This window comes from Protopterus annectens, chromosome 11.part0 (assembly GCF_019279795.1).
Source record: "Protopterus annectens isolate FY-2018-M chromosome 11.part0, PAN1.0, whole genome shotgun sequence".
In the NCBI taxonomy this organism is placed as follows: domain Eukaryota; kingdom Metazoa; phylum Chordata; order Ceratodontiformes; family Protopteridae; genus Protopterus; species Protopterus annectens.
Window position 1 is genome coordinate 302,948,315 of NC_056745.1, and position 26,531 is coordinate 302,974,845.

At 41.2% G+C, this 26,531-nt stretch overlaps 1 protein-coding gene across 1 annotated transcript in view; it reads left to right on the top strand.

Moving 5' to 3' along the window:
• LOC122814936 (CUB and sushi domain-containing protein 3-like) overlaps window positions 1-26,531 on the top strand; it is an 811,796-nt gene that overhangs the window by 342,414 nt on the left and 442,851 nt on the right. Inside the window, exon 7 of the mRNA XM_044087197.1 lies at window positions 11,210-11,275. Within this exon, the coding sequence (XP_043943132.1) occupies window positions 11,210-11,275 (66 nt within the window). The remainder of the gene's footprint in view (window positions 1-11,209; window positions 11,276-26,531) is intronic.

A 26,531-nucleotide genomic window follows, 5' to 3' on the forward strand; every position in this document is an offset into this window, starting at 1 on the left:
CCAATTGTCACTGGTCTGAAGTCGGATTTGGAGTCTGCTACTTTCACAGTGTGGGTTCTGTCAGTGAGCTAGTTGGCAACCCATCTTGTGACATAGACTTAGTTTAGTGAGTTTATCTATAATTTCAGAGTGGGGGATGGTGTCAAAAGCCTTGGCGAGACCTAGATAGGCTGTGTAAGCCACCTTACCCTCGCCTACAGCTTTGGTGACTGCTTCAAAGAAGTCTATCAGGTTTAGGAGACATGAGTTGCCTTTTACAAACCCGAACTGGGTGGGGCCCAGAGTTTGGATATTACCATTGTCTTTGTGTATAAGAGCCATAATGATATACTCCATGGCTTTGCAGACCACGCTTATTATGCTAATGGGGCGGTATTTCCCAGGGTCCATGGTGGCTCCCACTTTGTGGAGTGGGATAACCATTGCTGTGTGCCATTCAGTGGGCACAAAGCCTGAGGAGAGGCTATGATTGAACATGGTGCTTAGGTGGGGTGCTAGTTCATTCTGCATTCCATGTAGAATGCAGCCTGGGATATTTTCAGGTCCCATGGATGCTGTGTTCTTGGCTTTGGAGAGTTTGTTTTTTACCTGTGCAGTCATGATTACAGGATCTTTGCATTCTTCCGATATAGAGATGGACCCTTTAGGGGGTGAGAGGGGGGTAAAGTTAGCACTGAACCTGTCCGAAAGGATGTTGGCAATATCTGTTGGTTCTGTATATTTAGTGCCATTTTTGTTGTAACTCAAAGCAGATCTGAGTGTTGCCATTGAGATTCTTGACATAGCTATATGATGCTTTGTGGTTGTCTTAAGAATCTGTGGCGATATTGTTTTCATAACTAACTTTGGAGGATTTTATGAAGGATCTCAGCTTCTTACTGAGGCTGACCAGAGAGTTCCTCCAATCATGGGATTTTACTCTTTTTTGCAACAGTTTCTTTCTTCTGTTGTAGAGTTTGTTTATGGCAGGGGATCGCCAGATTGGCTTCCTTTTTTTGGAGGATAGCATCTTGGTTCTGTTAGGAATAGCATGATCCATGCACTTGTGTAAGTGCTTATATAGTGCATTCATGTAGGATTCAGCAGTCGTACCTCTATTGTCTGTCTACATGGGTGTCATGAAGTTTGCCACTTATGTCTTAAGAAGCATGAAGTTGGCTTTGGAGAAGTTTTTTACAGTGGTTTCCCTAATGGGGGGGGGGGCAGGATGTGGATGTCTAGGGTGATTAGCTTGTGGTCGGATCTGACCAATGAGGAATTGACCTCTGGTGTGGAACACCGGTCACCCATGTTGGTAGTGACCAGGTCTAGGATATTTCTACCCCTGGTGGGGATGTGGATAAGTTGATCCAAGGCAGTGGAATTTATGAATTCTAGAAAACATTGAGCAAAAGAGTTGGTACATGAGTAGTTTTCCCAGTTAATGGTGTGGTAGTTGCACTCGCCCATTATTAGGGTGTTGGGTTGTACACTAATATTTTCAGTATATCAAGAAATGAGGAGTGTCAACCCTGGGAAATGGTGGGGGATCTGTAGCAAGTTACAATTTGGATTGCGGTCTTGCCCAGAGTTAGTTGCACTTGGATAATCTCAGATGCATTATGCTGAACAACTAGACTGGGGGTGTGGATATCCTTAATGAATATGGACACACCTCTGCCTTTAGTGTTTCAGTCCAGGTTAGGTGGCTAAAAGGTGTGTCTCTGTCACTGCACAGATGACAATGTTCTCCATTTTAAGGAGAGCCTCGAGTGAATGCATTTTGAGGTTTAGACTTCTAGCATTGAGTAGCATTATCCTCAGATTTTGCTTGCTTGTACCTGTTAAGGTGGTGAATTTGTCATTTGAACCTTGCCTAAAAAAGGCACTATAGAGGTGGCAAGAGCCTTAGCCAGTATCCGGAATCCCAAGGGTGACAGGTGCAGGCCATAGCTGGCAAAGCATCATGGTCTGTTGATCATGTCATCCCAGGCAGACAAATACTGGATCCCATTAGAATGACACCAAAAGCTTAGCCAATTGTTGAAGTCATTATTTTGTCCTTATACTGTGGTATCATTCTGGGTGATGGCAGGATGCTACTCAGGGCTAGGGTCATACCTGCCTGGGCTACAAGATTGGAGAGCTCCTTCATGTCTCTTTTCATGTAGTCCAGGGAGGTATGTCTCAGGTCATTCACACCAACATGGACAATGACAGAGTCATATTTGTCCTTGTTGTGGAGTGACCTGAGTGTTTGCATTATGTGGTGGATCCTGGCACCCGACAGGCAGCTGACAGTAACTTTCTCCTTGTTTAGCCTGGTGAGTGGAACATCAGTGTGCCTGACTATAGAGTCAGCTATGACTAGAGTGTTGGGTACATTGTTATGCCTTATGGGTTGTGGTTGAGTGGCACACTGAGTTTGTTGGTTATGTGTAATTTGGGTTGTGTTGGGGGGGTGGAGGTTGCATGTGTTTCTGCTTTAGAGGTCTCTGTTGCTTGAGCAGATTTTTATTGAGAGTCTCCGCAAATGTAGGTGTGTGTTTTGTGTTTCTATGTATATGTTTTGGTGGTGTAGGTTTTGAGGGACTATGTGATGAGTGTGGTGTGGTGCAAGTGTTCACCTTTTCCTCTTTACTGTCTAGTCCAGTCTTGAGTGAAGAGAGCGTTGCTTCCAGTTTGGGTATGTAAGTGCATCTCTCACAGGTTGTAGTGTTGGGTGGTAGGAGGAGAGGGTTGTCTGTGTACATGAGGCAATTGCTGCATTGCCCCAAGATGCCCAGATTCATCAGATAGACAGGAGAAAACACCAGGAGCTGACCCTTAGACATGCCTGGATAGGTGCTTATTTATTAAGTACTAAAAACTGTTTTTCTCTAGACAAGTAAGGAAAGCTGAGTGCTGTATTAATTTGTAGCTTATTAAGTGCTTACAATTAGTTCTGAACGAGTAATGAGCTCAAAGAAACAGATTTTCGTGCTAAAACTAAAACAACTGGCTAGTTCTAAGGGAAAATTTGAAGAGCACACTTTATGGCACCGGGAATAGTTTAACCCTAGCTAAGCGGCGATGCATAAAGTGTATATATATATATATATATATATATATATATATATATATATTATATTATATTATATTATATATATATATATATTATAACAATAGCAAATGATTTAAACAAATTAACCAACTAACGAATGAAAAGCTCAAAGCTGAGCCCTGTTCCAGCAGTCTTCATTCAGACAAGTTCTAACTCCACACTCCTGCCACTAGGGTGCAGGGGAACCTTCTCCGAAAGAGTTGGCCTGAATTACTGCTTAAGTTATACAAACAAAACTAGATTCAGCAGGTCTGAATTTAGTCTACGCTACAGCAAACAAGGTGTACCAGTTTCAATTAGAAACAGTTCAAATAAGCAGGCACAATAAGCCTTTAACCAAAAACTCCCAGCTCACAAGGGCATAGTCTACTGTCTCTGTCCACAAGAGTGCAGACCACACCTTCTTAATGTAAAATAACTGGCCCAAAGCCCAAGTGCTTAAACCAGAACTAATACACTTTTAGAATAACAGACACTAAGCCTTCAATCAGCAACTCCCAACTTAAAAGGATGCAAGCTACTTGTCCTGCCACAACAGTGCAGACCACAAACCTTCTTAATGTGAAACAACTGGTCTGAAGCCCAAGTGCTTCAACCAAAGGCTTAGAGTAACAGTTACAATTTAATCAGGCTACTAACAAGGAGTAATAAATGCAGCAGAATAAACGCAGTTAAGTACTTTTAAGAACAAGCAGCAAAAGCAAAATAAAGTAATAAAGTAGGCAGAAACACAAATACAGTAAAACCAGATGAATAAAGTGCAGTTTTTGTTGTATAACAATAGAAAATGAGCAAACTGATTTAAACAAATTCCCCAATTAACTAGTAAAAAAGCTCAAAACTGAGCCCCGTTCCAGCAGTCTTCAATCAGACAAGTTCTAACTGCACACCCCTGCCACTAGGGTATAAGGGTAACCTTCTCCAAAACAGATGGCCTGGATTAGTGCTCAAGTTATACAAATAAAACTAGATTCAGGATGCCTGAATCTAGTCTATAGTGCAGCAACCAAGGCACACCAATTTCAAAAAGAAATTGTTCAAATAAGCAGGTACGATAAGCCTTTAACCAGAAATTCCCAGCTCAGAAGGGAAGAATCTAGGCTCTCTTCCCAAAAGAGTGCAGACCACAAACCTTCCCAATGAAAAATAGCTGGCCTGAAGCCCAAGTGCTTTAACCAGAACTAATACACTTTTGGAATAACAGACACTGAGCCTTCAATCAGCAAATTCCCAGCTTAGAAGGATGTAAGCTACCTGTCCTGCCACAACAGCGCAGATCGCAAACCTTCTTAATGTAAAACAACTGGTCTGGAGCCCAAGTGCTTAAACCAAAAAGCTTAGAGTAACAGTTACAATTTAGTCAGGCTAGTACCAAGCAGTACTAAATGGAGCAGAATAAATACAATTGAGTACTTTTAAGAAGAGGTAAAAGTAAAATAAAGTGCATTTTTTTTAGTAAAGTTCAAGGAGAGAGGAAGAAGGAACAGAAAAAAAATTGAAGGTTAAGAACCTAAGTGGGTTGGCCTTCTCAAATGTTCTCTCTGTATTAAGCAGAATGAACACCAGACTGGCAGAGGTGTCCTAGATCAAATTTACAGTAGGGGCGGGCAACTGCAAAGCCACCAACTATAACACCACCACAATAATAGGGTGGGGGAAGGGGGAAAAAAACAGTTTCAGGACAGATGAGAAACAGAAAACAATTCCAGAAAATATATAAAATAATTCAGTTAGGCAAAATTAAGACAATGCAGAACACTAAAAATTCAAAGCACCAATAAACTGAGAAATCATTAAAGCAAGGAGACAGACTGTCGATCCACTGAACCTCTTTATTGTTTAGCGCTTTTGTGTGGCATTTGCCTCAAGACTTTATCAGAATGATATAAAAGCATTAAAGACAGTGCAGAACTCTGAAAGGTTAAAATGCTAAGAAATATACTTATCAATCAGCAATACATTTCCAGATTGTTTGAGAATCACAATGCAGCCAGAACACCAGGAGTTTCCAACAGTGTACATCAGATGTCCTTCCTTATCACTGTTACAGTTTTGTTAAAAAATGAGATATCCTGTGAGGTCAGCTGAACATCCAGCCAGCATACCAAAGCTTTATCTCCTTCCAGGCACCATACATCAGATATATGTCATACATTCAAGGTGTAAGGTACGTAAGTTTTGTTCAAACACCTAAAGCTCACAGCTTGTTTGCTGCCAGTAGTGCTTTTCTATGAATTCAGTCTGTAGGTCATTCACCAGGTTAGTTCAGCTACCAAGCCTTTGCAAGATAAGTGTCTAATTGAAGTATTTTCCTTCCTTTCTTCCTTTAGTTGCTTTATCTTTTTACATGACATCCAGGGAGGGAAAATGTGAATGTGGGTTTCAGATTTCCATATAATAAACATTGCAAGTGTGTTTTTTTGTTTGTGTGCTACTTATGACCATACTCAAAGTGAGATTTGTCAGGTGGTTCTTCCAGAGACTCTTTGCAACTATTGGTAATCAGCGTTTGAATCTTGTGGACCATGATACCATGGCTTATGAGTCCACCCCCCAATGTTCAGCCACTGCTTAATAAGAAGTCTAAGGATGCACATATTTAATTTGATTCTGTCCACTCTTCTCTGGACATCTCCATCAGGTTGTATGAAGAACCTGTGGATCATCTGGTACTGACATGAGCCGCCTCTGCCATCACCCAGTTGGAGGTCGCAACAAAACTCCCTACTTCCATGTCTGCTGAGGCTGTGCCAGACATGAAGGGAAAACTGGTGCTGATAATATCAGAAGGGCCTGGGGGATTCTTCAGATACTAGTTAGGGAGGAAGTTCGTGGTCCTCTTATTGAATCTAGACAGGGGTCTGAGCCTCCTTGTTTTGTTAAGGATGATTTTCCTTTGAAAAAGAAACAGAAGACCAGGCACGTTGCTCCTCTGGTAAATGATCCTCACAAGGAATGGCAGGATTTTACACATAGCCTTTTTAATGCTCTTATGGCATTAAATTCTCCTCAAGGCTTTTCCTTGGTCCTCCACTCCTTCTAAATGACACAGGGAGTCTGAGTCCTCTGCTGAAGAGTTAGATTTGGAGTCTGTTGAGTCCATGGCTTACAGTTCTCAGCTCACTTCTCCTCTTTCCTTAATGTCTAAGAAGAGGATTCTGTTTCTCCAGATTTTGCTATGGAAGTATCCTTTGGCAAAACTGTGCATCGCATGCATGATGGTACATTTTAAATGTTATTGTTCCCAAGTTTCAACTGTCCAAAAGAGGCACTATGAGGTCCTGCAGAGTAATTCACCCCCATCCTTCTTCAGTCCCTTGTGTTGAATGCTTTGTTGAACACTTTCTCTTTGCTTCTCACACCCCTGATTCACAGCCATCTGCTTCAAAGCAGACTGGCAATTTCTACCAAGTCTCTGAAGCACAGGTAATCTTGTATAAAAACCCTTCTTTTGAACCTGTTGTGATTTATTTAACTATTGACAACCCATCTGAATTATTTTTCTCTTCTAAGGTTTTAACTTCAGACAAGAACAGTCTTGCTATGGACTGGTGTGAGAAAAAGCGTATATTTTTGCCACTTTAGTTTTCATGGCCATTAACTACCAGACTCTTAGGACTAGGTATGTGTTTACTCTGCCTTCTCTGCTTGGGGGTATTTTGACTGATTTACCTGATACTGAGGCAAAGTCTTCTGACATTTCTTTTTTGAGCACTGTTCCCCAGGTGGCTCATCATTCTATAAAGTGCAGTTATAATGCTGCTGATGCCTCTTCTAGGGCAGCTGTATCAGGGTCTGCAATGAGAAGATGCTCTTGGTTATGCTTACAGGCTCTCGCTGATGATATTGAGTTAAAGTTCATGGATTGTCCTTTACATACCCATAATCCCTTTGGGTCTGCTGCAGCTGAGCTTTTTAAGACTATACATGACAAGGGGAAAGTCATGCAGGATCTGAAACAGACCTTTCGCTTTCTGGTTCCTAGGTTCCAGACAAATTATTCCTGTAAGTCTTCTTTTGTCCAAAAGCAGAGAAGACAGTTTTGTATGCGTAAGAAGTCTTCCAAGAGGGCTTTGTTCTGATAAATCTTCTCAGATTTCTAAGCCTCAGGATCCTTCTTTCCCTGACAAATCTGCCTCCATCTGACATTCAGCCACTTCTACCTCTCAGCCAGGTTCCTCTTTCCCTCAGTTTAACTCTGTCCTTTCCTGTTTGGCAACAGATAACCACAGACTCTTGGGTGCTTTCCATTATCAAAAGAAGTTGTTCTGTAGTTCAGAAGTCCCTTCCTCCCTTTTCAGGTCTCCTCTGTCCTCGTCCTTGCCAACTCTCTAATTTTCCTCTGATTCCTCAAGATCTTTTATCATAGGGAGCCATTCACCCCCCACCACCACCGCAATAGGATGCAGAGTTTTAGTCCAGAATATTTCTGGGTATCAGGAAGGGGGGGTCTTGGAGTCCCATTTTTGCCTCTTTCTTTCCTCAACACTTTTCTAAATGTTCTATCATTTATGTTGCTCAGTCTCCAAACTCTCTTTCCCCTGATGCTTCTCCAAGCTTTCCTGGCATCTCTGGATATGAAAGATGGTCATCTTCACATTCCTATTCACCCTCGCTTCACAAATTTTTTTTTTCTCTGAGTTTTCCTCACATTATCAGTCCTCTGCTTTGCTGTTTGTTCCTTTTTATGGCCCCTGATGGTCTTTACCGAATGTTTATTCCTGGTAGAAGCCTTCTGCAGGCTTCAGGAATTAATATTTTACCTTATTTAAATAACCTCTTTATTCAAGCTCCTTCCCAATCTTCTATTTTTCAGGATCTCAAAATTACAATCCTTTTTCAGCAAAGTGTAGTGGTCACCTTTAACCTCAAAATCTGTGCTGAGTCTTTCAGAAGATCAAGTTTTTCTAAGCTGAATGATTTAGATTGTGCCGGTGATGGCTGTCCTGCCTCCCACCAAGGTCCTGTCTTTGAAAAATTATTTTCAGTCCCTTCTTCCTGTTTTGGTGCCTCCATCAAAAAAATTCCTTTGAGTACTGAGATTTATGGATCCACCATTCCTATGGTTTCCTTTGCCATGCCACAAATGAAAAAGTTTCAGTGGTGCCTCAAAACCATCTGACTTCAACATAGTCATCCTCTGGATTTTCCCATTTCTTTATTACCTTGTCTCAAGCTCAAGTTCCACTGGTGGATTTATCAGATCTCTCTGAATCTGGCGTGCCTTTTCATGTTCCTATTCTCACCCAGGAACTGGGCATGGATGCTTTAGATCAGGGTTGGGGAGCTTCCTGCAATAATATCAGGGTCCATGTTTGGTCTCCTACATAACTTGCAGCTCATAGTGCTCTAAATCTGGTTCTCCACGCTCTCCTCTCCCTTTTGATTCTTGGTCCACTGAGGATTTTTTACAGACTATGCCACAGTCATGTAGTATATCAACAAGCAAGTGCACACCATGTCCTACCATTTTTGCAGGCTAAGGAGTGGGATTTTACAGTCCACCATCATTTGACTCTTCACATGGTTTATGTGCCTTCAGAACAAACATAGTAGCAAACAGAATGAGCAGGTCCAGGGCAGATCTTCATCAATGGATGCTTTACAAGGAGGTCTTCTTAGATATTGTTCATTAGCGGGGTACTCCTCAAGTAGATCTGTTTGCCTTCCCTCTGAACAGACAGCTTCCCAGATTGTGTTCCAGAGGGTCAGGTCTTCTAGTTTGGAAAGTGGATGCCATGTCTTTTTTCCATGGAAGAGGACGTTTCTGTATACTTATCTCCCTCTTCCTCTTTTATCAAAAGTCCTGCACAAGATCTTGTTGGACACACCCAAAATCTTACTGGTGACTCCCTTTTGGTCTAGACAACATTGATTCCCCCTTCATTTTCATCTGTTCAGGGGCAGTCACGACAAGTTATCTCACCAGATGGATCATCTCACACAAGGTAAGGGATCTTTCATTCGCATTCACTTGTCTACCCTTCATTCAACTTTTTGGGTGATAGCATTTTGTTCCTTTACAACACCAGTTTTCTGGTGGCATGCTTTGGGTTTTGCAGGAGACCAGGAAATGCAGTACTAGAAAATCCTACATGGCTAAATGGAAGAAATCTTCTATTTGGTTTCTCAAGCATGAAGCTCCATATTTAGATATAATGAATAATTTTCAAAAATGGTTATGTGCATGGCCGAAAAATTGGAGTACATGACACACAGGACATTTTTTCTAAACCAGTCATATCAGAAGTTGTATTTAGAAAGCATGCCTGGCTTAGGACTGAGAACTATCTTGATGGCATGTAATATCATTTACTAGATGTCTTGATCACTTATGATTTACTATTCATTCAACCAGTTGATTATATAATAAGGGTCCCTATTAAACTGCCAAAAGTTTCAAAGTTTGAATGTCATATGGTCGACACCATATGATCGAACTTTGAAAAGTTCAAAGGTGAAAGGCAATGGCTCCAGCCGCACAGAATGGGAAAATTTTCCTTTTCTGCACTGAAGTGCAGTCTCGAAGTTGGTATATTTAATTAGGGGGGGTGTGGGGTTGCAGGGGGGCTTGCCCCCCTGCTCAGAGTGTTAAGGTAAGTATAATTGTTTTAGTTTTTTATTATATATTCGAGTTTTCACATTTCGCTCATATGTTTTTGAACATATGAGGTTACAAATTTTGAAGCTTTGAATATATAATATAGACCCTATATCAAGCCATGTAGAGGAGATCAGAAACACTAGATAATATTTGAAATAAATGTAGCATCCTCCCACTCTTCACTTTAAAAGAAATTACCCTACAAAGACCATTTTATAGAAAGAGTGCACTTGTCCAACATCCTCATGGCCAGAAACCATACCAAGGGAACTGGTCCTCAGTTGCCTTAGAGTTAGTAGGAAAGGGGAAATATCAAGAAAAAAATTCTATGAATCCCAAGGCAGGTCATTTAATTATTCCTTTCCTGGCTTTATTACTCCGTAGTCCCATTGAGTATAATAGTGTCAGTTTGGTGGTTCATGCTTCTCAGCCTTACCTTCTTTCTTGCACCAAGAGAAGTGCATGCTTACGGTTTAGTCCACAAGTCACTTCTATAGCATCGACTATATCCATGTCTCCTCTCAGCATGGTTATGCTTGCATCAGTTTCTTACTTCCACTCCGGCCTGGATACATAATCTTGCACTGAGGCCACTGGTCAAACCCATAGCATGGGGCTATAGTCAAGACTTTATCCCTCTGTATCTTGTATGTATTTGTTCAAGTTTGTTAACTGGGTAGGACACTGGCCAAAATGACCAAATGCAGGGTCACCCCAGGAACCAAAGGACAGTATGAATATAAAGTAAAATTATCATGCATTCCGTAGTGCATATTAATACATTATAGGTCTGCTAAGAAGACGAAATAAACATATTAAAAGTACAAAAATTGTCATTGACATTACTAGCGGAACAAGAAAATATATATACAAATATACACGTTGTTTTGCTTTACAAAAGAAGAAGAGACAAGTATAACAGAAGAATGATGATTATAGATGGAAGAGGGGAATAGGAGATAAGTTTATGTGACCAGAGGTTTTGCATTTGCATTGACCTTATTTATACAAGAAAGCTTTAAAAATTACCTCTTCCTTGGAGTAGTATTATTCCCTAAGATGTGCAGAATCCAGAATTAGTCACAATTAAGTGTTGAGCGCAGGAAGTCTCCCTGGGTGTAGTGTGCTTTGCCTTCCCTGTAAAATTCTTGAATGTGTAGATGCATGGTTCTTTCACCAAATGCACTTTTGGTCAATTGCATTCCAGGAAGCAGCATATAACAAATTATATGTCAAGAAACCAACCCACAGTCATTAAAAACAAAGCAGAATGTGCAATGTCTCATTTTATAGTTTTACTAATACAAATGAATGCTACCTTTTTTGCGTTGCTTCTGAATTAAAATGTAGAATCCTGACTTTCTTGGCTTTGGAGCAAATTATTTCATGTCTTTGTAATATTAATGACTGTATAGTATCATAATATTAATGACTGTATAATATCATGCTCTGTACATAAGCTCATTTGTTGACATTAGTGTCACCATCTTATTTTTGTTTACATATTAATTTTTTTTCTACAGCTGGATCTAAGATAACAGAGAAAAAACACAGACCAGTGCTGGGAACACCGAGTCCTAAATTAAGTGGTTAGTAGCTACAATTATTTTTATTCAGTACTATGTAAGTCACATTCCACATTTAAAGGAAATTAGAAAGGGGACAGGAATTCTTTTTTATTTCAAACTATGATTTTTTTCCTCCTGTACATAGCCTTAATTCAAGCATACTCTGTGACATTGTTTATATTGTGATATGACAGGGCTAGCCACCTAGTGGTATGAGCCTTGGCTCCATTTGATTGTCACTGTTGAAGTGACACCCCACCCCCATGTGCAAAACAGGAAAAGGAGTTGTGCATGGATGGATATAACTCTTCCATAATAATCTTTCCAGCTGACCAATGGCTGCCACTAACACCTGTGCTTATTCACTGGGTCTACTGGAACTATGTCAACCTCCTTTTGGCTCTACCTGGTCTGTATCAGGACTGAAGACGAGATCAGGGAAACTGGCGCAACATCATTTTGCTCCAGGGAGTGTTTTTTGTTATGGTCAACCCCCCCCCCCCAAACAAATACACATACTTGTTGAAAATCCAGGGGTTGACATGCATTGGGACATGCTGGCATATCACCCCATCCCAGTAGAAAGTTAGCCAGTATCCCCACCAATTTCCTCTTAAGACCACGCCCCTGCATGTCCCAGTCTTCACCATGGTAAGACCATGAGGTGCTGGCAAGTGCACACCATCAAACATGATAGGCACAACCATCCTTTCCTGCCAGTGCCTCAGGCATCTAAGCTGTTAATAAACTCTGGTTTCTTGGATCTTAATCACAGGTTTAGTCAATTATGGCATGATGTTGGCTTCAGTGGCATTTAATTATTGGTAGGTAATCTCAAACTTTTTCATAGTCATATTAATGTCCTTAGTAACCTCAGAAAAAAAGAAAGAAAGAATTATAAAGAAAAATATGAATATTATGAATTTTTGCTTAATTTCTTGTTTGTGTTGTGTCAACATTAAGTTCAAAATTCCAAAGATATTTAAACATTAAGATAATAATCTAATATAGATATGCAGCTAAATAAATGAATGCACACAGAAAGAGAAATGTGGAATGTGTTACAAACTTGTTGTGCCACTTACATTTGTATCTTTATAGTTTCTTTATTCAAAACATACTGTACATAAGTAACAGACCCGCTGCTAGTAGGATATCTGTTCTTTGGAGACATTTTAACTTAATTACTAAGAAATTAAGTTGCAAAATAGGAATCCTGGGTTCCCATCTAGGAATCCTTCACTTGCATCTAGAGTTATCACAAGAAAGCCTCTTCTGCTCCTTGTACAAGTTTGACTTTGAATAAAAGAGCTTATGGCCTTAGTTGACCTAACAGATGGCAGATGATAACAGTTATAATTCAGTAGTTTTGGATAATTTACCTTATATAAATTAATTAACAAACTGCCAAAAATGTTTTGGTTATAAATTGTAATACTCCAAAGAAATTAAGCTCTGTATTTAAAAATTAAATACACAAATAAATATATTTTTCACAGGGGAATATAAATTAAGTTTTGAACAGACAAGCTGTCATTAGAAGAAAATGCAAAAATGACCTGGGTCAGCTGCTGCCACAAACTGAAGATAATGGTTATCTGTGTACCTCTGACTATTAAGAATATTTAGTGCTTGCTAGAATCTCAGAGATAAAATGTATTGACCTAAGCTGTCTGTCGCTGGGTAAAAGTTATCTCTGTTCTCATTTGCTGTCCATAAAAAAATTCTTCACTGCTCCCAGAATATAAAGTTTGCTAGATTCTCTACAAGAAAAGCACAACTAATTCAACCATACTTCTGTAATGAAAAATGAGTTAACAGTGAGAAAATTCAGTTGTCACTGCCCTTTTACACAAATTTCTGCCATTGTGCTTTTGGTAAAGGAGCACTTCATGTAGCCAAATGACAACCTGTAAAGCAAAGTTGTTTAGCTGATCAGAAAGTTCCAACCCAATTAATGTAGTGTTTTTTGATAGGAAGTAACAGTGTGTGTGTGTGTGTGTGTGTGTGTGTGTGTGTGTGTGTGTGTGTGTGTGTGTGTGTGTGTGTGTTGGGGTGTGCTCACACACATGTATATCTAATGCAGTTCCACTTTTCAAAGTTCTGCTGCATTTTTAAAGAAAAAAAAGCAGCTGCATGTTTTGTACATTTTTTTGAAAATGTTCTTCACTGCATCTTTAGTTATTAAACAGCTGTATGTTTGCTATAGCATTTCCAGTGTCTTCCCAGTCACAATTTACTATTTGTTCATCTCTTCTGAATTAAAAAATGTTTTCTGCAAGTAATTCAGTTCTCAGAAAGTTTATTGTTTTACATGTTATAACCAGTGTAGGAAGTTTTGCAAAAGCAGATGTTTGTTATCCAGTCCAATGATGCAGAGGCATGGTGTCTCTCTACACCGATGGCATTCCTGGGTTCTGGAACAGACTTGGACTGCTTGGCTAGGTTGATAGGATTCAGCAGCTGATGGACAGCTTTCCTATCCCATAGACATGTGATAGCAAAAACAGAATCCTGGGAAACCTCTGGTGGAGACCAAGAGCCATGCAGAACATCTCAGGTTTTACCCACTGGGTGGCTTCAATGTCATGATGTCATTGCACTAGCTGTATCCACAGCTAAAATAGTTGCCCAGCAACTTTAAGTATGACAGCTCCTAGGCTCCACACCCACTGCTGGCTATTGAAGTCATAGCTCCCTGGGCCTGACAGTACATATAGTTGTGGTCAACTTCCCAAGGATTTCAGGGGACCTGCCAGTTGAAGGGTCATGTCTAAGGTTCCCAGAAAAGAGCAGTTGGAGGATTCAGCAACATGTAAGCATGGAAGCCAGAGATTACATCTTTAAGCTGTGTGAGGTGAGGAAGGGGTCAGGGAAGGAGGCATAATAAAGAAAAAATAGATGTTTGTTCCCTTATACAACATTTTTCTTTGGGTTTCAAGAATCTGTTTGATTAAAGCTCTGTATGTTCCGGAATCAGTATGACTGAATGCATAGATTAGCGTTTTTGTGTTAGATATAATTCAACAAGTTATACATTATAGAAATGTATTCTCTTATAACACACATTATTCATTTGATGTAGTATAGTTTTAAATGGGTTGATAAGCAATGACGTTGTTTATGTAGCTGAAGAGACAGAGTTTAAATATAGGTAATCTTCTTTTGCACAGTGCAACTTAACTACATACATACAGTTAATACTTTTCTTTCTGAGATTGCATATGCTGCTACACAGAGAAAGAGCTAGAGATAGACACAAAAATGCATTTTACTCATCATCCCAGATGATACAGTCTCACAGAATGCTTATGTCTGTGATTGCAAAGGTGAATTCTTCAGAGGGACCTGTTCACCCTCCAGAAGAATTTTTTAGTATTTGTTCAGCTCATAGTTTGTATTATAAATGTAAAACATGTTTTTGTCTGTTTATAGTGGAAGTTTTCAGGTTTTCCTAGTATTTTTATTTCAGGAAAATGTGCATTGGTTTAATTACTTTCAAAGATGTAGTTTTGTGGTTTTGTGTGTCAAGGTTTTATGGATTCTAAAAACCCATTTAACGGATGGACATGCTTTTCTTTAACTCAATAAAGTGCACCTGAACCATAGTGTCAAAGTTCAGTCTCAGTTTAGTGTTCTTAATAACTAGTATGCTGTCCAACTTTCCAGCCATACATATGTTGTTTCTTTTACTACTTGTCTTGTTGAAATAATATGGAAGCAGTGGGCCAGATGATCATATATTTCCTTCTTGTATATGGAAGCAAACTCAGAAAAGTGAACTGATAAATGTAAATTAAGTACTGATGATGTCTTTATTTTTACATTTGCAGTTTCCACTTCCTATCTTGATGTACCGTGAAACTCTTTACAGTGGTTTCAGTGATAATCAGGGAATATGTACACTATTAAAAGCTCTTCTCCTTCCACACCTGTTTTATACCGTCTCAGCCATTTGTGAAATGTTATCTAGAAATGTTTGCCTTTATAGCTGAATAAGACTGACCAATATTTTGGGTAAAACCATGGAGGGACTCATAGAGTATATTCAGCATAACACAAGGGATATACTTCTGTTATGGAACAGTATGGGTTTGTTAGTAGGGAGGTAATGTCTTATGAATCTTATGGAATTTAATTAAATAGAAAAAAAAACAGCTGCACTTGATTGCTGACAGGACTTGCTGCATATCTTTTTTTTTTCATTTCTTCTCCCTGAAGCTGGTAATCAATCACCACCAGTTTCTCCTCTCATTCACCAGATATAAGGTACTCATCTTAGGCTCTCCCGGAATCAACCCCATCCCCATATGAAGCAGGTGAGGAGGTAGAGGAGATTAGTGCAATGTCAAGCTGGGGGTAATATGTCTTAACCCCCTCTACCAATGGGAAGCCCAGTTAGCTCTGCTGTTTAGGGGCTTTGTCAGCTGGTGTCTGTGCTTCCACTCATGTTTAACACCAGACTAAGCGGTATACACCACAGGCAGCACATGCTGCATATCTTAACCGTGCTGAGTCATGAACCAGCATGCCACATAAGGGAATAACTAACACATTAATGGCAATAAATGCCACTATATGAAATTTAAGGGGTGAAACCGCAGTTAAGTAAAAGGGCAGCACACTTATAGGTGGATGGTAGCTGTCTCTTCTTACAGAGGTCATCAATACTGTATCATAGGGTCCTGCCCTGGAGCCAAAACTTTTTAGACTTTTCTTGTTGATTTAAGAGATGAAAATGAGCTGGAGACAACTACTTAGTAAAATATGCAGAAATTCTCTAAGACAGTCTATAAAAATACACACCTGTATAGTAATACTGACCTCCCATTCATATTGTTAAATGAAGCATCATGATACATGGCAAAAGATATGTAGCTTATGATTAAAAACAGTTTGTGAAATCATAAAAAAAGAATTTGTTTAAAAAAATCTACAGATAGTGTTAAACGGATGTTTTTGCTTTGAGAAGTGTGTGTCTACCACAGTCAGGAAAGTATATCAATGGTCGATTTAAGTCTAAAGTATATGGCACATCTAATTATTTTTGCAAGATAAATTATGCCAATTATTTTTGAATCATGATCTGTTGTGCTCAGCTAAGCTCTCGTAAGCCTTGCTAAGCCATGATGAGCACTGCTTAAACAATCTCTGCTTAAGCACCACGTGGCAGTGCTTAGCACCACATGGCTGAGCTTAGCTGATTTGTGCACTTATAAGCATTTGCTAGCATTGCCACTTTAAGCCCTGCTCAACTCAGCTAAGCTGGCTGGTGTGAAGCTAAGTATAGGCAGTCTGTGGGTTATGAACCTGTCCCTCCAGCATGTTCTGTTGATTGTGGTAATGAGGTAGTGGTCTCTGGAGCATGTTTTGCAGAGGGATTGGGATTTTTTAGATGTAGCATTTCTAACAGAGCTAGGTCGGACATGGCTTTGCAAGTCAAGCAGAGATCGCCTCTAAGTAGGTGATATGAGACAGAGAATAGTTAGATTTTTTTGAGTCTGCCCATATAGGACAATTGTTTAAGGCCTAGGATCCTCTTTGTGAAGTACTTTTGTGGCCTCTCCAGTTGTTGCAGGTGTCTAGTGAGGTACATGCCAAATAAGGCATTGTACTCAATGATTGACCTAATGAGGCAAGAGTGGAGGGAGACAATGACCTCTTCCTTCCTGGATGCAAAACCCTTAGTAATGAGATGTGCCACATAGAAGGACTTTCTGACCACAGTGGCAATGTGGTGGTCAAAAGAGAGGTTGCTGTCAACCTGTGTTCCCAGATCTCTTATAACACCTTCTGTGTCACTGGACTACCATTGATGTGATAACTCACGGGAACTGGGTTTTTCCCAAAGGGGATGATGACACATTTTTGGCATTGAGCTTAACGCCATGGTTCTGACACCAGTCATTGGTCTCAGTGAGGTCTTTCTGTAGGATGTCAACATCACTCGGAGAGTTAATAATAGCTCCCAACTTGCAATCATCTGCAAACTTTGTCAGCCAAAGACCCTTCATGTTGACCTAGACTTCAGACAATTAGATACCAAACAGGAGAGGAACCAGGACTGAACCCTGTGGGACTCCACTCGTGATTGGTCATCAGTCTGACTTGGAGTCAGCTACTTTCACACTGTGGGTTCTATATGTAAGCCAGTTTGCAACCCACCTAGTGATATATGGGTTGATGCCTAGCTTAGTGAGTTTTTCTATGATTCCTGAGTGGGTAATTGTATCAAAGACCTTGGACAGATCAAGGTAGGCTGTATGAACCACCTTGCCTTCATCCACAGCTCTGGTGACTGACTCAAAGAAGTCAACCAGTTTGAGCAGGCATGATCTACCCTTCACAAAACCAAACTGTGTGGGATCCAGAGTTTGGATATTCCCTATATCCTTGTTTATTAGGTCCATGATGATGCATTACATAGCTTGGCATATCAGACTCGTCAGGCTAATAAGATGATAGTTCCCTGGGTCTGATGTTTCACATTTTTAAAAATGGCCCGATGGTGTTTAATGGTGGGAAAACAGGCTATATTAAGTGCAACAGGCAGGAATACAGCATAACCAGTTGGAGTTTTAACTGAGCAGGAACTATGGCAGGTGTTGGAGAAAGGTGTGTGTTTCTGGGTACAGTGGTGGGGCATTCTGTCGTCCATGGTCATGGTTGTACTCCTAGAGAAAGTCCATAAACACTGGTTGCTGCAGGGACAGTTCCAGCGATCAGAGTACAAGGTAGAGGCCTGGGACCGGATGACATGTGATCTCACCAGAGATACAGGTATCCCCCGCACAGGTGAGCAGGCCCTTCACCACTATGATGATCTGAAGAATCAGAAGGGGGATCTTCTGGACACCTGGATACTGGATGCTCAGGATGGGAATGCTTGACATGTTTGTAAGCACTGTCAGCATTGTTTTACCAATACCTAATCTGAATGTGTGCTAGACAGGTATGCATAATGGTCTGCTTCTCTCCCTAATGCTGCATCAGAGAGAGCTCGCAGCCTAGAAGCCCATGCAGGGCACCTGGCCAAGTTGTGCCATGGGTGTGGTGAATACAGAATAATTTATAATCTATAGTCAAGTATGTAAGATGGAGTAATTCAGTCACTGCCAGTAGGTATATAAAGTACAGATTTGTGTATTGCAATGAATGTAGACATATTCCGCAGTGATGCAGCGGTAGCGTTGTTGACTCACAACAAGAGGTTCTCCTGTTCGATTCTTGGCTGGAGTGCGGGAAGTGCCTTCTGTGTGGAGTCTGCGTCTTCCCCATGGTTGGGTGGGCATTCGAAAGACATGTGTAAATGAGCGTGCCTTCGTTGAAGGTTGAACGTCGAGCTGGCACCTTGGCGTTCATGAAAATCTACTGCCAATCATTAGCGGACCGGAGTTCTGCTGTGGCGACCCCTAACCGGGAAAAGCCAAATGACAACAACAAGACAACAACAATGAATGTAGACATAGGCCTTATTGCAATAACTGCCTACTACCAACTATATTGCAATAAGCAGGGAAGAGTAAAGCATTAAACCTGATAATGTTAATGAAATAAAGTTTCTACTGCAATAATTGTGGAATTACAGCTGTATCGCAACGCCTGCATTATATCACTGTTGTGTGATAAAGACTCAAAAATTTACCAATAACTGCATGATGATACTCCTAATAAAGCTGTGTTGTGCAATATGTGTGTAAGTAGTGCTGTTGTTCATGAAATTGAGTATGACATCTGCTCTGAAATAAAAACACAAAGAATACCACTAACTGACTCAAAGTATAGCTAAGAAAGAGTGTTATAGTAAACTGTAGATTTAGAGCTGTACTACAAGATATATGCATTATGACATTTGTTCTGCACTAACATCTGAAGCAATACAAGGAATACCTAAGATATATTGTTTCTATCAGGATTGTCTTGCGTTAACCATTGCATTTCAGCTATATGCATTCCTACTCTGAGGTATGGTGCTGCAGGCAAGTATGAAACTGTAATAGCTATAGACTGCAAATATACTATCCGCAACTGTATATGGGTCAGGTAGCCAACCCAATACTCTGATATGGTTTGTACACGTCACAGATATTTCCACCCACTAAAAGTTTATTCTGTATGCCTACATTCTATGTATTAATGTACAGTTTACCTAGTATCTCTATCATGCATGAATCTTTTGCATGTGTGTTCAACTGTCACTGCAGTCTTGTATAAAACTGTACTATATTACCAGGTCATATTTTGTTTACAGGTGAGCTCTAGGCAAATATCAGTTAGTCAATAGTCAGCAGTGGTTCATTAGCTCAGTTTGTTTAATGCTGTGTCTGATGCACATTTTGTCACACACAGACCAGGGTTCAAATCCAGTGACAAGTACTAATAAATATTAATGAATCAGTTATGTATTGTTAACAGGTGTTCTCTCCACAGGAATTGCAGGTAAATGTGTGCAGTAGCCTTTATTATGGGTTAATAATTTGTGTGTTCCGATGTAACAGACTGCTAACGGCATTGATCAAGAATGTGATAAGACATCATAAAATAAAGGCAACAAGTACAATAGTAATAAACGATAATACAATAAATAAAATGTGTAATCTTAGTATGGCTGTATGCTGGGTGTGTCTGTGAACATTTGCTAATGTTCTAACCCCATGCCTGCCAAGGATAGCATGATAGTTGTATACTCTCTGTACTGTATACGATACATGTCTCTCAGGTGTCACACTATCATGGACTTTAATCACTGTTGCCTAATCCCTCTCTCACAGATCTATCATCAACATGATGATGATGTCAATAGGACAGTCACACTACATCAGTCCACAGTACACCTTGGTAGTTATATAGGTCCACCTGACTTGTAATAGTCCTCTGTAGTTGTGTATCTGAAGGTGTTAGTGCTTGGCCCATACTGTCCCATGCGAATCACTTGAGAGGTATGTACGTGCTACAGCAGCTATAAGGCACTGTTATACATAAAGGAAGGACAGACCTGTAGAGTATATAAATTGTTGCAAATTATATAGCCTATACTGGTATTAATGTTCTGTATTTCTCTCTCTCCCCACCCTTTATCTTCATCATAATTTATTATTGTTATACATTGGTTATGGTTTACTATTAACATATGTTGTTCTCTAAACATTATGTTGGGCCTTGTGATTTACTATTGTTATGTATTACAATGGTTGGATGCTAACGTATCTTATTGACTTACTTATGTTGTTGGCCTTATGCCATAACTATTACTGGCATGACGTTACTATACTGACTGTTATCTTACTTATTGTTGTGTTCCAGATACTATGAATTATTATGTCACTGGGTTATTTGTAATGTTCTGGCATGCTGTTATAACTAACTACATGTTTTGTCCATTACTAACCTATACATATTGAAATACCGCAATACCACAACTCGACTGGGTAGGCTGGTTCCTGGTGATCTGCAACCCCTACCTCAGCTGGCCATGGCACTAGGTTCCATCATGTCTGTCCCCTCCGCTGTCTCTGCACCACCTACAGGTGGAACCACTTCAGGGGATGGGGCCCTTCCCCCCTGGGAGTGGGGGTGGAGGGGGGTTGTCACCAAGGATCAGCTACCGGTGATGGTGCACAGGATAGTTCATCATGAGTATGAGCAAAACATGCACCGGATTGAGGGCAGACTCATCAACCTAGAGGGGCCTGGTTGCCCTGGCTCACAGCCTTCAGCACAGCCACCTTTGGGGCAGTGAAGGAGCAGTGTTGACTGGGTGGGGAGTTCAGTCACACTGCTGCCTTCTGGGGGCATGTGCACCTCTGATTCCACTACACCCTCCCTGTCCTAGGTGTTTACCCCCTCGTGTCACACACCACCCCTTTATGCTGTCTTGTTTGTCTTGCCTTTATGCAAATGCAACCTTACCTAACCTACCTCCCCACACGTTCCTACATCCCTTCCCCACCATTCCACTGTCTCCTCAAAAAAAATGGCTCCTGTCCCACAAAAAAATAAAAATAAAAATATCGCCCATACATAGCCCTCCATTTCGCACACGTCCATTGGACGCAACTAATTATTACATTAATTAATGAGGACATTTATGTTGCTGTCACTTCTCTGTCTGGGGTGTGAGGCTCCAAATTCCAAATTCTGTAAAACCTTTCACAGCTGTTGCTGTAGAAGAAATGGAAAGTTATGGTCCTTTCCTATACCCTTCCTGCACAACCCTATCTGCCTTTCAATATGTTTTTCCCCCTGCTTGTCCCCATTTACCACTTTCCTATCACCCCCCTTTTTCATTTCTTTTTTTATTTTTAGTGCACTGTGCAAACCTGCACAAACCCGCTTAAATCTACTTAAAAGTGCCTTAATCATCTTATGTGTTTCTCACAGTGTTAGGCACATCTGCAAAATAATCTTCCCTGCCAGATCTTGAACCCGGGTCACTTTCAACTACAGTACAGAGCATTAGCTCACTAGGCCACTCAGCTCTGAATTAAAGCAGGTTTTTCCACCAACATATACTGATTGCCACTCCAAGTACATGCGATGGGAAAAATGCGAGTGTACTTGCGACTGTGATGCAGACACTACACCAGTACACAGCCAAATAAACAATAATGGATGTACATGAGGCCTAAGACAGCAGGTATATCTGTCAACTTTACAGACTGTTGCAAAATGTCTACAGGTTTTCCCCTAGTTTTGGCATGGTTTTCAAAAAACATATGTGTCTGGTAAAGTACTGGCAAGTCATGAAAGATTGAGGTTAGAAAATCATAACAAGCATTTGACTGTCACACTTCATACTCTTCAGAAAACACATGCAAATGGAAATTCTGTCACACACTGTATACATACACATATATCTTGCAAATACAACTACTGCAGCACTGACTCAATAACTCAATCTGTTAAATGCCTTGCATGCAGTACATTTTACTATCCACAGTCCTGTGTTTGAATCCAGTGTGTTGCACTTCAATTACATTCTTGAGAATGCAGCAAATAATGACTGAGTCATACAGTTTTAACCAAAACAGGTTGCTACTACTGAATTATCTCCTACCCATGTTTGCAAGTCAAAGGCCTGTATGTAGGGACATACTGCACATATTTCTATAGCCTACCTATATGTTGCCTACTACTCTCTGATTGGCACTGTTACATAACAGATGAACCTTAAGCACATGCCTCAACTGGACTGTTATGGGTACCCTCACCCTGGCTTTGCTGTAAAGACAGAGCTGACACTGTTCCGTCAATGTCACATATACCTTGCTGTTCTCCAAAGTGTTCACACACCCCCCCCCCATCTGTCCTAGGCTGCAGTAGCAGCTGCAACCTGCAACATATGCAGCTGTATGTTAAGCTACCTGCTACAGACCTACCATACCTCACAACCCACTAGAACAAGGGATCCAGACAACACTCATACATAAAGGGGAGCAAAGGTCTAATGACAAGGACATGTTTCATAATTTGCCCCTACAAACATAGTGAGCTGATAGACTAGCAGCTATGGCAGCAGCATGCATATTCTGATGGGTATGACATCTGACACTCACATGTCTCTTCCCCCTTACTGACCTCAACCCACAATATTTAACACTGAACTGCCAGATAATCACAATGCCATTTGACAATGGCTAAACATAGTATGCAAAACTGTAGACATACCTCATACATTTCAAAAGTGGACAGTATTTGTACCTACCCTCTGCGATGCTGTAGTCTCCACACCTCACTTATATTCATCTCAAAGACTAAGAAAGTGGCCAAGAACTACATGAATATCTTAAATATTGCACTGTGGTGCCATGTCATTGGCTAATGAGAGTGCAACCCAGCTGTGCTGGATGCAGTTAACAAGTCTGAGCCATGGATTGGTGCACAGGCTATTACTTGTTAATGAGCATGACCTACAAAAGTCAAGCAACTGCCTAAGGGAAACAGCTCTGAAAGTTGCTTTACAAAGACAGAGTACGAGTTAGCAAGCTGTTTTCAAGAGGATGTGTTTGCATATGGATTACATCACTCTACCAGGTATGTCATACATGTCCCCATATAATGGGACTCAGATGGGAGGACGCAGTTATGGGACTAGGGATTACAACAGTAGACCTGTAGTACATCTCTGGAAGTGACATGGTGATACTCTGCTGTCCAAAAGCTACAGGCATGCCTCTGAAGTGTGCTAGCTGTGAATTAAATTGCAGCTCTGGCCCTCTCTCTGCCTTCTACAGCAGTCGGCTCCTGTACGGATCACTGGATTGTGAATAACACATATTGTCAGTACGTACAGGTGGACACAGCTCTCATATCACATGATGTACTGTCATTCAGCTCCACTCAGTCTGTGAATGTCACACAGGAATAGTTCAGACCTTGTAAAGGTGTCCCTGACTGTCCCTGATGTACTCTGGCTAGGTCACTGTTTTGCTGACATTCACTGCTTGACAACTATGGCTATCGTATCTGGCATCCCCCTACGGCAGGAATTCTGGTCATAGCCATTATTAGTGGGGGCGGGGACAGGACCAACCTCAGCAACAATATGAACATATTGGTCATACAAAGCAAAAGTATGAATAGAGTAACAGATATTGCTGTAGCATAAGCTTTTATGGAGGGGTTCTAGCATGTGACAGTCAGATTCTCTATATGCTGACAACAACCATCAGTTATTGGCCAACCATTTGCCAGGCATCCACATGTTTGTGCCAACAGGACCACATACATCAGGCACACGTACACATGCCACAAACATCTGTGTACTGGACAGGTATAACGCCTACAGGGAAGATATACTACAGCAGGTTTGCATTGCTATCTGTCACTGTGGCACACTGGTGTCACTGGGCTGTCCCCATATACATGTAATAATACACAGCTATGTGTCTGACAGTGGCTGTATGACATAGTAGTGGGACTATGCCCATATGGGACACACCACAGTAGACAGCATTGATGGGTGTGGAGACATACAGCACACTCTGTCATGGCACACAGGGACATACCGGTATTGCTACTATGTTGGTGATATCTGCATACATAGTGTGTTGATAGACTGCGGGGCATGATGTGGGAGGTAGCAGTGGATAGTGCAGGCCATTTTGGTTGTGCAGGGTCTGTATATAGTGGATATTTATGTATCTGGTCTTGTGATGTGTTCCCTCTTGATCTCTTTCAGGACGGATGTATCAAAGGAGGCACCCATCATTTTCAGATGCTGAAAACAATGTTATCCTTGATGGTCTCAGACTGCATCATAACATTCTACTGTCCAGGAGTCACCAGCATCATGAACAACATGCAGCAATGTGGGGTGACCTTGTCACAGCAGTCAACCAAACAGGGTACAGGACAAAACCTATGAGCAGGTCCGACACCATGCAACACGGTGCTGCACGACAAAGGGCTGCCACTGTGGCCAGGGACCATGCTGCCACTAGTGGAGGGCCGGCACCAGAATGACCACTCTCGGCCACAGAGGAATTCCTGACAAACCTGGTTCATCCACTGGCTCTCAACCATCCATCACCCCATACATTGTGGAGGTGGGCGCCACAACATCCACATCAGAGAGCATCCAGGCAGGCTTCCTATGTTGTTCATCACTGTAATACTGTATCAGCTATTGTGGCTGCCTCTGCATGCCAGTACATGGGTGTCAGGTCTATCTGCTTTGGGGGGGCATTGGTTTTAATGTACAGTTGTGCACACATACTCAGAATGTCAGCAATGTAGGCAGTATCATGTTAGCTACTGTACATGCTGGTATACGCACATATTATCCTGTAACAATGCCACATTTGGTATTGCTGATAATAACTCTCCCTTCACATTCTCACAGGTACATCAGGGGTGGCTGGAGTCCAAGGTCCTGTACCTGGTAAGTGTGACACTGTTGTCGTATGGATCATATATACCCTAAGAATGTTAAGGGCTGATATTTTGACCTAGGCACAAATGTTTTGTTAAGCCAGAGTACAATGCATGTATGTTCTATTTTGGAGGGGTTAACTAAAGTGCATTGAATGGGTAATCACAGCTGTGTATCTGCAGGAGCAGTAACACATTTGCACTTATTGTTGAGAAGGTCTATACAGTCTGCTATACAGAAAGCAATCACTCACAGATGCCTGTTCACACACAATATGGACATGGTACATACCTGAGGCAGTGATACTATAACTGGCATAGTATGCTCAAGACAGGTGCACTGTGTTTTAGGTGTAGGTCTATCAGATACACTGACATATTGCTTATCTCAATGAACTATAGTACTGGCAACATTAAATGGACATAGCTGCAGTGCATGTTATAAGGTTTGTGTGTTGTGCATAGGGTCATAAATAAGATGTGGTATGTGTAATGCAGTTGTGGCTCCTCAACTCATGTGTGTGTGTAGATTACCATATATAATAGTGAAGGTAGTAATGTACTTATTTTGTCTTCTTCCTCACAGGTGAACGTGGGGGTTGGAGTCTTTTCCCCTCACAAGCTGATGTCAGTATTTCATCTGACTCAGATGATGATGATGGCCATACTGAGGCACAGGTGGGGTTGTTGGGGTTTGAATATGTCCCATGAGTTGACATATCACTCCCCCCCATTGTTCCCACACACAGTCAGTATGGCCACATATACCCAGTCCCCTGAGGCCACAGATATTGGACAGCCAGAGTGTGGTGACATAGAACAGGAGAGTGTGGCAACTATGGCATCAGTGAGTGTAGACACTGGCCATAGTCAGAGACTTGCCATGGTCCAACACAGGCAGATTGACAGGGATGCTTGAAGGAGGACGTCTGCCCATCCACCACCTGCTACATGTGTCACATCATGGGTCACTTGATGCATGTTTCAGTTCATCATGGAGGCACAGGCACATTCTGAATGCAACACCAGAATGATGCTAAGGATTATGGATGCAACACAGTCTGACATCCATAGCTTTCTCCAACACATTGGAGATGAAATGGATCATTTCACTGATGTAGTGGACAGATGGTGTGGTGAGACATTGCCAGTCCTTGACCACACATTGTGCTGGAACATTTGGTTGGAGTCAGGCATCAGACACATGGACATAGGTCAGCAGCACCATCTGTTGAGAGTCCACGTGGCCATGCACACTCAACGTTCCTGTAGTGGCAGTACCTCCAGCACTACAGAAGGGAATGTGCTGTCCACACCATGACATGGCAGGACATAGTCATGTGGTCCTGGGTGGTCTTGTGGGGGACAGTGGCCCAGCAGACACCAGTCACCATCAGCTACTAGC